This window comes from Boleophthalmus pectinirostris, unplaced genomic scaffold (assembly GCF_026225935.1).
Source record: "Boleophthalmus pectinirostris isolate CB_2022bp ecotype Guang Dong unplaced genomic scaffold, ASM2622593v1 HiC_scaffold_13, whole genome shotgun sequence".
Taxonomy (NCBI): Eukaryota; Metazoa; Chordata; class Actinopteri; order Gobiiformes; family Gobiidae; genus Boleophthalmus; species Boleophthalmus pectinirostris.
In genome coordinates this window covers 4,226,186-4,239,069 of record NW_026571036.1, presented here as the reverse complement: position 1 = coordinate 4,239,069, position 12,884 = coordinate 4,226,186, and the positions used below count along the sequence as shown (strand labels likewise).

Sequence of the window (12,884 nt, the reverse complement as noted above, 5' to 3'; positions counted from 1 at the left end):
TTTACTCTAGAAATCACGCTTTAAATCACAATTTAGCGACCGTCCATCAGTTTTTAGACCCTTTGTCTGCTTCAGTCGCTCCTTTTCCCCTTCTCTTCTTCTTTCAGCGACCTCAGAAACGGCGATCTGGTCGTGGATTCTCGTCCGCCGTCGCAACAAACTTAGTGCGAACTGCGAGGAAGCCACAATCTGAAAAAGCCTCTAAGAACCGCTGCATAAACCACGTAATCCCAGCGCGCCGACGAGTCAGTTACACTAGAAATGTAGGGAGTTTGATTGACAACCTAACAGCCAATAGAAAAAGAGGGAGCCTCGTTTTCTATTGGCTGATGTTTATCTGGCCTCAACACGTCCACAGTTGATAGATTTTCATTCTTTTTTTTTTTTTTTTTGATCATCATAATTACAAAGCTGCTGCGTCTCTGTAATGGTATTTTAAACTTTCAATGACAATTTGAAACTAAAAAGATTTTAAAAAGAGATATTTGTTCCAGGTTGTAGCACCAGTTCTAATTTCAACCTGTCGTCCCTGGGCAGGTTCATTGATTGACTGTTTTTATTGACCTTTGCGATCAGCTCTTCTTCCTGGAGACCTAATGTAACATGTTTTGGGGAGTAACAGATTACATGTACTGGAGTTATGTAATCAGAGTACAAATTATGAGTAACTGTATTCAGTTACAGTTACTGGATCAGTGAGTGGTAATTGGATTACAGTTACTTTGTTTAAATAAATGGATTACACGGCGGGATTTTCCTGTTTTCACATTTTGGGCTAAATCCCTTTTTTTTTTTTTTTTTTTTTTTTTTTAGTAATTCCACTCATTGCCGGACAATAAACCAGGACTAAACCAGGTCTAAACCAGAACTAAACCAGGTCTAAACCAGCTCTAAACCAGGTCTAAACCAGAACTAAACCAGGACTAAACCAGGACTAAACCAGGTCTAAACCAGAACTAAACCAGGTCTAAACCAGCTCTAAACCAGGTCTAAACCAGAACTAAACCAGGACTAAACCAGGACTAAAACCAGGTCTAAACCAGAACTAAACCAGGTCTAAACCAGGACTAAACCAGGTCTAAACCAGGACTAAACCAGGACTAAACCAGGACTAAACCAGGACTAAACCAGGACTAAAACAAGGACTAAAACAGGATTTAATAGGACTAAATCATGCTGCCTGGACGTGTCTCCTCTTCTTCTATCAATAATATTTTTAATTTGGTTCAGTAAAGTCTGGACTTTTTATTTTCTTTTATCAGACAAAACATCTTATTTTAACATTTCCTTGTCTTTGTTTCTCTACAGCAAATCACGTAATCCAAAGTATTCAGATTACATTACTCACTTTAAGTAATTTAATGGATTCTGTTACAAACTACATTTGGGGGTATGTAATCTGTAATCTGTAGGGGATTACATTTTAAAAGTCACCTTCCCGACACTGTAAACGTGTGTGAATGAACCAAAACACAAGTCCAGGTCTGTCTGTGGTGAGGAAACATTAGAACATAAATCTATAACTGTCGTAATATGGGCCCTTTAAATGTTCATGATCTTTTATCGTGAAACTGACCCTTTTTTATGACGTGGAAAAGTGTCACTCAACAAAAACGCGACCCTCAACTCTTAAAATTTACAAGAAAGAAAAAAAAAAAATCTCGAAGTCGCTATAAAGCAGCAGACTTGGCAACTCTGAGCGCCTCTCGTCATTTCGCTCGTACCGCAGCCTCCAAACTGACGCCCACCGCGCTCCTCCAATCGCGTCGCGTGTTCTCCGGACTTTACCCAATCAGGTGAAGGCTCGGGGGCGGGTCCTGCGCGGCTCCAGAGAGGGGACATTGAGCTAGTGGAGGAGAAAGGAGGCTTGTTGGGCACGGATGCCACTCGTTGCGCGCTCGGGTCTAATTTGGAGAGGTGTATGCAGCGCACGGTGGGTTCCTTTTACGCACGCGTTTTCCAGGTGGAAGTTTGTTCGCCCCGGGACGACTGCTCAACCCCGGATCAGGACAGGTGACAGTCCCAGCAGGCTGCCTCCGAGGCCACGTCGATACGGGCCGAGGAAACGGGGCTGAGAGCGTCGGGAACGAGCCGTAATGCGCCCGCTGTGTGACTGACTCATGGTACTTCTGGGTTTTGTGCGCTTTGCTTAGTGAAAAAAGGTGGATTAATTTACTGGAACGTGTGCCAAACGCGTCCGCACTGTGACTTGTTGCACTGCCCTTACGCACTGACCGCCAATATGTCACGGCACGCACGTCTGTTTTGTTTTTCTGAATTAAAATAGCAATTCTGCTCAATTATTATGTCATAAATGAAGCATAATTGAGTCGCATGGAGCCTAAATAACAACTGTACTTCACGAGTCCGACGCATGCTTCAATCATTTGTCAATTTGTCAGTCATTAACAAAGTCAGCTGTGACATAAATTAAAAATAACATTGCATTTTACTCCAAGAATTACAGTTTTGCTTCCTTTTAAAATCATTTTGTCACGTAAATAATTCATAATTCATACGCGCTTGGGGGAAAACGCACGTGGCCTACACCTCTGAATGAAATGTATGTATTTATGTAATCACATTTGCTTTCTTTGCCAGGGTCATGGATCGTTCCTCTTTACTCTGCGGACGTCTCCAAACACCGAGCTGACCTGTCACTGACCGCTGCAGGAATAACGCCGCGCGCATTGTTTTTTGGGGGTTGATTTGGAGAGGACCCACGATTATGACGCGGAGCCAGAGCGCACCGGAGGCACCACCACAACGGCCCCTTTAAACCGAACGGGAATAACCACGGGATCGTTACTCGGAATTGAATTGAAAGTTTAATAAATAATTCGCTACCATGAAGGAGAAGTCGAAAACGGCCGCGAGGACTAGACGCGAGAAGGAGAACAGCGAGTTTTACGAGCTGGCCAAAATGCTGCCGCTGCCCTCCGCCATCACGTCGCAGCTGGACAAGGCCTCCATCATCCGGCTGACCACCAGCTACCTGAAGATGCGCATCGTGTTCCCCCAGGGTGAGCCAAAGACGCGCGGGTTTGGTTTTACGCACGGGTTTTACGCACGACGCGAAGGAGTTTTTCCGATGGATTTTTCTTTTTGTGTGTGTGTGTGTGTCATCACTGTTTTTGTTTTTGTTTCCTATTGATTATTGAGTTTAGGATTAGAGAAGCATCTGTTGTGTTTATCCAAATCTGTAAATCAGCAAAACAAAAAAATCTACAAGAACATAAAAAAAAATACAAAATGAGTTTTCTGTAAATTCAAATTTGAACGAAAAAAAAAATGTAAATGAAAAATTGGTTTGCAATAAATTCAACCAAAAAATAAATAAATAAATGAATAAAATAATAAAAATAGGGTAAATTCAAACAATAATTTTGAATATTTATTTTAACCACACGAAACAAAATCCAAAATTAAAAAACATGTATAGTCACATATAATAATTGAGATAATTAAACAGGCCTATACACTAATTGAATGCATATCACTTTACGTTACGTCTTATAATATTATGCGTAATTTTAGTCGTGCAATTTCTCTTATACATGGTTTTTATAACGGCTTTTGTCATGTATCCACTAACCAACGACATTTCAACTTAAACACGGCGAACCCTTTTTACGCGCCGCGAACCCATTTAAAACCACAATACACGCCGATCGCGCACTCGTAATATCATATGCATTATTCATTTACAATAAGAGCCGTGTTCTCGCCTCCATTTTCTGATCCAACCGGCTCCCTGGCGCGGCGCGTGACTGGGAAGCGCGCGCGGCAATTAGAAAGCAGGGCCCCGCGTGGCTCCTAATCACCTAAAGCTGCCGCGCGCACGCACACTCACACTCACACGTACACGTACACGCACACGCACACGCAGGCAGGGCTCTAGTATCGGGGACACAGGCCCCAGTGCGAGCCGAGCTGCTATAAAAGATGTGCCGCGTAACCAGAGCCGAATATATTTGGAACGGGGGGGATATAACGTGAAAGCTGAACATCGCATTTCGTAAAAAACACAAGCGGCGTATCGTGTTTTATGAGGGTATTAAAAACTAAATATGTTGCTATGATACGCGCGGGGGGTAGTACAAAGAGTTCACTTGCAAAACAGATAAGTGCCATTTGAAGAATTCATCGGGCGTTTTTATATAGAAGTATTTCTCAAGCCAAATGTATTTTTATATTATTCCTCTTTGATAAAATTCATGTCTGGCGAAAATTGAACGAAAAAATAGGTTATGTTTTGAGAATTTAGTTATATAAATGCGTGTGTGTTTGAAGTTTATATTTTTAACTACAGAATAACAAAAGCAAAAATATACTCGTAAAATTGGCATTTAAATGATTGTATCGCGCGTAATTTTTGACAAACTCACGGACTAAATTACAATTCTACAACTACTGCTACTACTACGACTACTAAAACTCATCATCATCATCATCATCTTCATAATAATACTTGAAATGTAAAGTATGTTATCTTGAGAGACTGCTTTTAAATTGCCTAAACCAATCTGTATGTCTGTGCGTAATTGCCGTTCGTGCGTAATTGCTTCCAAAAGGTGTTGAGCGCGGTGCCACGGAGCCGTGTCCAAAGCGCAGCTGTTCGGATGCGCTCGGACAGGTCCTCGCACCTCGTAGACACGTCCAGTTCAAGGGTTTTCCTCCGGCGCGCGCCACGCAGGAATTACAGAGAACAAGGGGCGAACTTTACGCACGGGTTTGGTCCTTAGCGCACACGGGAAAACTGGTTTGCCTGTGCGTCTTGGCGTTTTCTTACGCGCATAAATTATCTCACAACGAGCAAATAATAATAATAAACTAAATAGATAATAAACAACAATAAAAAACGTGCAGTTAAAACGTAAGATGTGTATAAATATTAGGCTAGACTGTATGTTTGGAACGGTCACTCCTCAAAATGGCACCATATATCAGAAAGATGAAACCCACGAATAGTCAATAATAATACAATGTTAGATCGATTGAAATAGGCTACAAAAACCAAAAAACAAAATTTTAAAACCACATCGATTAATATATCTAGCCCTGCATTTAAAAATATAATCATTTTGGCACATTCCAGCCATGTCTGTGTCGTGCGTAAAACCAGATTACGGAAATAGGAGATTAGGTCACATTACGCTATTGTCTTTATGACGCCATGTTTTGATGGTCGTGTCTTGTGAAGGTTTGGGCGAGGCCTGGGGTCACACGAGTCGGTCCCGGTCTTTGGATAACATCGGGCGAGAGCTGGGGTCGCATTTGCTGCAGGTACGTATGCGCAATTACGCGTCAAAATGGCAAGAGTAGATGTTTTTTTAATTAGTTTGATGCTCAATTTTCACCGGTAAAACACTGAAATATAAGTTTTTGCTTTCAAAACATTTACTAATAGTGTTCTGTGTCTTTTCACTTGGTTCAGTCCTGGTTTAGTCCTCATTTTGAACCTATTTGAGTCATCTAATGTAGACTTGGTTTGGTCCTGGTTTAGTCCTGGTCTAATCCGGATTTAGTTCCAGTTTAGACGCAATTTTGATGTGATAATTGTGATGTATAGTCGGTGAGGTGCGTCCACATTTATCCTCGTTTGGTCCTGCTTTGGATCTTGTTCTAGTCCTGGTCTAGGCCCGGTTTAGTCACAGTTCAAGGTCCAAATTTCTGGGCAGTGAATGCAGAATTCTGGATACAGTTGTACAGTTTTTCTTACGCGTATTTGGCACGGTGAAATCCTGTGATAAAAGAAATGCTTGATATATTTTTTATTTATAACTCTTTTTTTTCTTTCAGACATTGGACGGTTTCATTTTTGTCGTGGCTCCCGATGGCAAAATCATGTACATCTCTGAAACGGCGTCGGTGCATTTGGGCTTGTCTCAGGTTCGCATGTCATTTTTTGCTTCGTTTTTACGCGCTGTTACGCACGCGTTGTGCTTTCGCGTTCTGACCCGAGCTCTCGTCTGCAGGTAGAGCTGACCGGGAACAGCATTTACGAGTACGTGCACCCCGCTGACCACGACGAGATGACCGCTGTGCTCACGCCGCACCAGCCCTACCACACGCACTTCCTCCAGGGTAAGTCACGTACGCGTAAAAATAAAAACACTGCACTGCAAAATTAAAAAATCTTAAAAGGTTATGAAATATAGCTATTGTAATGTATCAAAAATTGCAATATTATCAAAACTAATAATTAAATATAAGCCTGGAGAGCTTAACTTTCAAAGTATTTAACATTAACCTGCTCATATCCATAAAAACATTGTTCAGCAGTGCGTTTTTTAAAGTGTTTTATTATTATTTCAGTTTTTTTACTTGCCAAAAATACCTCGAAAAACGTAAATTTCACTGTGTGTGGCTCGCCTTTTCACTGAGCTAACCTGTAACTAAGCCACCTGTGCCGACTAATCGAGATAGATCGATTAAAGAACCAGGTATCTGCTGGGAAATGAAGGAAAAGTTACATTGTGCTGCGATGTTTTACGCGGAAAAGCCTTTACCGTTTTGGAATTTATTAAAACTCGCTTCCATAAAAAGATAAAATGAGTAAAAAATATTTATAAAAGTGGAAATAAAATTAAAAATCGGAGTGTTTTATGTAGTATTCGTCGTTTTTAGGCATGTTTTTTTGCAGTGTATATCAAATCGCAGCGCTAATGCCAGCAGCTGTGCGCCTTTACGCATAACGTGTTCCGATACAAGTGCTCTCCAGTTCATGCCCGGATATTTTTTTTTATTTCCTTCTCGGATTTCACAACGAGAGGGAGAGAAAGAGAGAGAGAGAGCTTCGTTTCATCGCAGTAAATCCAAGCACACGGGCAAAAATACGCATCGTTTGTGATTTTTTTTTTTTTTTTTTTAAACGCAATATTTCCGCGCGTCATGACCTCATTAGCCTAAAACTCTTGTCCTTGTTGCAGAATACGAAGTGGAGCGATCCTTCTTTCTGAGGATGAAGTGCGTCCTGGCCAAAAGGAACGCGGGCCTGACCAGCGGGGGATACAAGGTGCGTAAAAAAAAACAAAAAACACAGTGCGTAAAACCAAACACGGCGTCGTCTTTGGATTTACGCGCAAACGGATGACAAAGGGGGGAAAGGAGAAAGAGCAGCGACGATTGTGGAAGGGTTTAGCTCTTCTATTTTCGTTATTTGCCGATTTGTTAAAGTGGGATTAGCGTTAAGCCTAAAGAAAGACAAGCTAAACAAGATGGGAGTGAGGTTTGCGAAGACGACGAGTGTGAAGAAAATATTTAAGTGGAATGTTTATTTTAGCGATCCCTGTAAATTTATATACATAATAGCATATATTAAATTATAACATATATTTTTTATATTTTTTTATTTATTTATTTTTTCATTTCATTTTTCATTTCATTTTTTTTCAGTCTAACCAGTGCTATTTTATTCATTGGCATATTTATCTATTTATTTTTGAGAATTTTTTTAGTCCATATTTAATGCGGATTTAGATGTTTTCATTTATAGACAAATTCTCCACTATTTATTATTTATTTATTTATTCATTATTTTAAAGAATTTTTTAAAGTCCATATTTCCTGTAGATTTCGATTTCATTAATAGACAAATCCTCCATTATTTATTTTTGTATTTATTTATTTTCTATCGATTTAAAATTGTATCTGAGTCCTAAATGATGAATCTCATGTTTGGTTTTCATTTTAAAGCTGCACTGCGTAGCTTTTCTGCGGGAGAGTACAAGCATAAAGAGGATTTACAACGTTTTTCTTGCTCGAAAATACCTTAAAGAAGACGTGTCGTACTTGAGTTTGCGATTTCGTTTTAATCTCTGACTCGAGTGGATTATTACGTTAGAATTTGGACATTTTAAATCACAATTTTCATCTAAAACGGTGTATTAAAAGAAAAAAGCGCACTGACTTCTGTAAAAAAAAAAAAAACAACAACAAAAAAACGTGGTGGCCAATAGGAGCTGACGTCGCCCTAAACGTCGTGACAACAAAGCGCCGCAGGTCGTTGGCGCCTCCTGTGGATATCTGCACAATCAACTACAAACGACGGCAAAATCTGAGTGGACAAAAGGAGCTCTGTCTCTGTTTCACGTTGGGGTTTTTTTCACACCGCTTCGCACGGTGAGAGACATTGTGTTGCATAATTATCCACCTGCTCGTCTTCACCGATATATTCACTACAAAAAGTCATATCTAGGTGAGTTAAAATGACTTAAATTAAAAAAACATTTGATTTTATTTGCGTCGATTCAGCTTGACAAGTCAAATGATCTGCCAATGGAATAAGTGTGTTTATGTTAATTCAAGCAACATTTGATTTTCTTTCTTATTTTAAGTGCAAAGAGTTGTTGTTTTAATTATTTTAAGTGTAGCAAGATGTATTTTCATATTTTAAGTACAGAAAGTCATATTCCATTGGTAGATCATTTTATTTGTCAAGTGAATTTACTCAAATCATGATAAATAATGATGATTTCTTAATTCAAGTCATCTGAACTTGGATAGATTTTAGTTTTTGCAGATTTGTGATGTCATATTGTGGAACGTTCTAGTCAAAACAATAACATCTACATTAAGCTGCATCATTTGACAAGATGTTAGAAATTTAACTTCAGAAACCCAATTTTAAAATGTGACAAAACCAATTAAAACAAAATCTGTGGAATATTTGATCAATTGAATAAAATCTACTGGGTTCACCAAGACTCTTCAGTTTCATCCAAACAGTGTTCATAAAGCTCTGGCAGAAAAATCTGTTTTTCTCAAATAACTTTATAAAAATAATGATTTTTAAAATATTATAATTATTATTTTTTATAATATTGCTTATTCATGGTCCTAAAGAAATGACACTTTTGCCATATCTCAGAAACTAATGATGATCGAGACATAAAATTGGCACCAAATGATCCACAATGTCCATATTTATATTTAACTTCCATTGTTACTATTGGGATAAATTAATTATTTTTGATGTTATTAAAGAAAAACAGATTTTTCAGCTCAGATTGAAGGTTTCTGCACTAAACGTCAGAGGTTTGGTGGACCCAGTAAACATCAATATTATTTTATGACATTTCTCATTTAACTTTACTTTGGAAAGTGTAAAAAAATTATACTAGGCACAAATTGATTTTCAAAAATTTTTCAAAAAATTGGGCAAATGATTCTCCCTAATCTTCATGGCCACTTGAAAAATTACACCTTTAATTAAGTAAGAGTTGAAAAAGATTTGGTATGGACAGTACATGGACAAAAAATTGGTCACGGTTCTGTTGTAAAATTGGAAATTCACAAATCCTCTACACCAGTGTTTCCCAAAGACTGGTTCTGGACCCTCAGGTGGGTCACAAGGGATTTTTTTTGGGTGACGATCCTCATGTCGATCTGAGAAACACAGCTCCGGTCTGTGACATTATCGTCTTTCTGGATCAGCGTCTGGTCAGAATCTCCTGTCCTCAGTCGGGCCAGTGTTTATCTGTTTATTCCTTTCACTTCTACATTTATGTGTGAATTGTGATTTTCTGTGTTCCCAAAAATGAAAACAAAACACAAAAACAGACTGAACGTTGCTCCTGATCTGCTGCTGCGTCTCCTCCTGCACATGGACTGAACACACTGCAAAAACACAAACAGGCCCAAATATCTCACTAGAAATGTTCAAATGTTAAGACATGTTTTGTATCATTTCTAATCTTTTGTTATTATTTTATTGAACATTAAACATTAAAATAAATGTTTAATAAAAGTTTTGCTTAAACCCTGAATCCAGAACAAGCAGAATATAAAATGATAACAACATTTTAAATAAATAATGTCTCTGTAGTCGATCTGTAGTCAATGGGCAGCACTAATACAGATTTGATAGGATCGCGCGGGCCAAATATAATTATATTGGGGTCCAAATTTGGCCCCTGGGCCTGAGTTTGGCATGTCTGATGTAAACTATTATAATATATTTATTAAAGGTTGTATAGAGGATTTTTTAAGGGAAGAGCAATACAGCAAGAGTCTTTTTTCAAATGTTGCGCATGCGTGACACGATCTTCCTCCTCCCGCCTCTTTACTCTACAAATCACGCTTGTTTACATCCAGTGCATGAATTTCTGTTGAAGTGACTTGTCTAGAAGTAATTTAGCGACCGACGCGTCAGTTTTTAGACCCTTTGTCAACTTCAGTTTCGCCGTCGCTGGAAGGAATCTCCAAGAATCACCTCAGTTTGTCTTCGCTCCTTTTCGCCTTCTCTTCTTCTTTCAGCGACCTCAAAAACGGACTTTCTTTGGCGGCGAACCGGTCGTGGATTCTCGTCCGCCATCGCAACAAACTTTGGGCGAATTGCGACGAAGCGACAGTTTGAAAAAGCCTCTAAGAACCGCTGCATAAACCACGTAATCCCCGCACGCCGGCAATTCAGTTATACTAGAAACGTAGGGAGTTTGATTGACAACCTAACAGCCAATAGATAAAGAGGGAGCCTCTTTTTCTATTGGCTGATGTTTATCTGGCCTCACTACGTCCACAGTTGATAGATTTTCATTCTTTTTTTTTTTTTTGGTCATAATTCCAAGGCTGCTGCGTCTCTGTAATGGTATTTTAAACTTTTACTGACAATTTGAAACTAAAAAAAAAATCCTCCATACAACCTTTAAATTATCCAAAACTCACAGTGAAACCGGATTAAAACTGGCCAAGAGTTTGAGGGCTGCGTGAGACTCCACTGAACACCAGAAGACGGACCAGTACCACAGTTTGAGAAACACTGAGCTATTGGGTGAACATTATTATTAGGGATGTAACAATAACCGAAAATATCGTGATATCGTATCGTCAAAAGTCTCACAATAATATCGTGGGCTGTCACAATATATCGAAATTAAAAAGTTCCTTTGCTTAAATGCATCATTTTACAGTAGCAACAGCTTCTAAACATCAGGAACTACATTTCCCATGATTCATTTCAGCGCAAACAACATGAAGTTTTATGTTTTTACTTGAATTCTTGGGATTATGACGGAAATAATTCACACCAAAATCTTATCAGGGTATTTTAAAAGCAAAAAAGCGTCCCATCTACAATTATATCAGCCTCTCCAAAATATCGCAATAAATATCGTACCGTGAGAAGCATATCGTGATAATATCGTACCGAGAGATTCGGATATCGTTACATCCCAAAAATATGACAATAAATGTTGTACCAATTGAGTTTTATAAAGTCACTCTTGTTATTACGTGTAGTATCGTGAAATCGTGAGCCTTCCCACGATATCGCAATAAATATCGTACCGTGAGAAGCATATCGTGATAATATCGTACCGAGAGATTCGGATATCGTTACATCCCAAGAATATGACAATAAATGACGATATAAGTGACGATATTTACGATAATTATTATAGAATAGATTAAAATGGAGGAACGTGTCAGAATTTCAAGGTGGAATTTGTAGATTTGTGGTTGCAGCTGAATGTTTTACCTTGATGTTTTCCGTTTCTCTGCGTGACCGTGTTTTTCTCGCGTGTTTTTTTTTTTTTTCTTTCTCCCGCGCGCAGGTGATCCACTGCTCCGGGTACCTGAAGATCCGTCAGTACAGCCTGGACATGTCTCCGTTCGAGGGCTGCTTCCAGAACGTGGGGCTGGTGGCGGTGGGTCCACTCGCTGCCCCCGTCCGCCGTCACCGAGATCAAACTGCACAGCAACATGTTCATGTTCAGAGCCAGTCTGGACATGAAGCTCATCTTCCTCGACTCCAGGTGAGAGAGTGGAGCCCCAAAAAGGTTCCGTAATGTGCTTTATTCTGGTATTTGAAATGGGACAGAGATGAGACGTAAACATTCAAATCATCTAAAGTTTTTACTGAGAATAATTCAAATTCTGATTTATTTTTAATGACAGAAACTCGATGGTCAAGTTCTTTCTCTAAAAATGTGGTGTTTTGGTTTTCAGGATGATTTCTAAACGAAAACAAAACGAACCGAGATCGAGTTTAAAACTAAACTGTCTCTCGCTGATCGCACTTTAACAGCGACGCCGGACTGAACCAGGACTAAAACAAGACTAAAACAGGACTAAAACAGGACTAAAACAGGACTAAAACAGACTAAAACAGGACTAAAACAGGACTAAAACAAGGACTAAAACAAGACTAAAACAGACTAAAACAAGACTAAAACAACTAAAACACTAAAACAGGACTAAAACAAGGACTAAAACAAGACTAAAACAGGACTAAAACAGGACTAAAACAAGACTAAAACAAGACTAAAACAGACTAAAACAGGACTAAAACAGGACTAAAACAAGACTAAAACAGGACTAAAACAGGACTAAAACAAGGACTAAAACAAGGACTAAAACAGGACTAAAACAGGACTAAAACAAGACTAAAACAGGACTAAAACAGGACTAAAAACTAAAACAAGACTAAAACAGACTAAAACAGGACTAAAACAAGACTAAAACAGACTAAAACAAGACTAAAACAGGACTAAAACAGGACTAAAACAGGACTAAAACAGGACTAAAACAGGACTAAAACAGACTAAAACAGGACTAAAACAGGACTAAAACAGGACTAAAACAGGACTAAAACAGGACTAAAACAGGACTAGACTAAAACAGGACTAAAACAGGACTAAAACAGGACTAAAACAGGACTAGAACAGGTCTGAATCAGGTCTAAACCAGTCTCAGTCTCAGTCCTGGTTCCGGTCTCAGTCCTAAACTAGAACTGAACCAAAAGTGGCAGGATGGGCCCGGAAGTGTGCCAGCGTAGACTGTTGGATGATCAGGAAACCGGGACTAGACCGGGACCAGATCGGGAACGGGACCGGGACTGAGATCTAGTTTAGTATTGGTTCAGATCTGGTTTAGACCTGGTG

At 39.1% G+C, this 12,884-nt stretch overlaps 1 protein-coding gene across 1 annotated transcript in view; it reads left to right on the top strand.

The window, feature by feature from the left end:
* The first annotated feature begins 2,848 nt into the window (after window positions 1-2,848).
* Window positions 2,849-12,884, top strand: part of LOC110173963 (single-minded homolog 1-like) — a 38,171-nt gene continuing 28,135 nt past the window's right edge. The window contains 7 exon segments of the mRNA XM_020939986.2: window positions 2,849-3,023; window positions 5,204-5,286; window positions 5,803-5,892; window positions 5,979-6,087; window positions 6,933-7,018; window positions 11,556-11,654; window positions 11,656-11,756. Of these exon segments, the coding sequence (XP_020795645.1) occupies window positions 2,849-3,023; window positions 5,204-5,286; window positions 5,803-5,892; window positions 5,979-6,087; window positions 6,933-7,018; window positions 11,556-11,654; window positions 11,656-11,756 (743 nt within the window).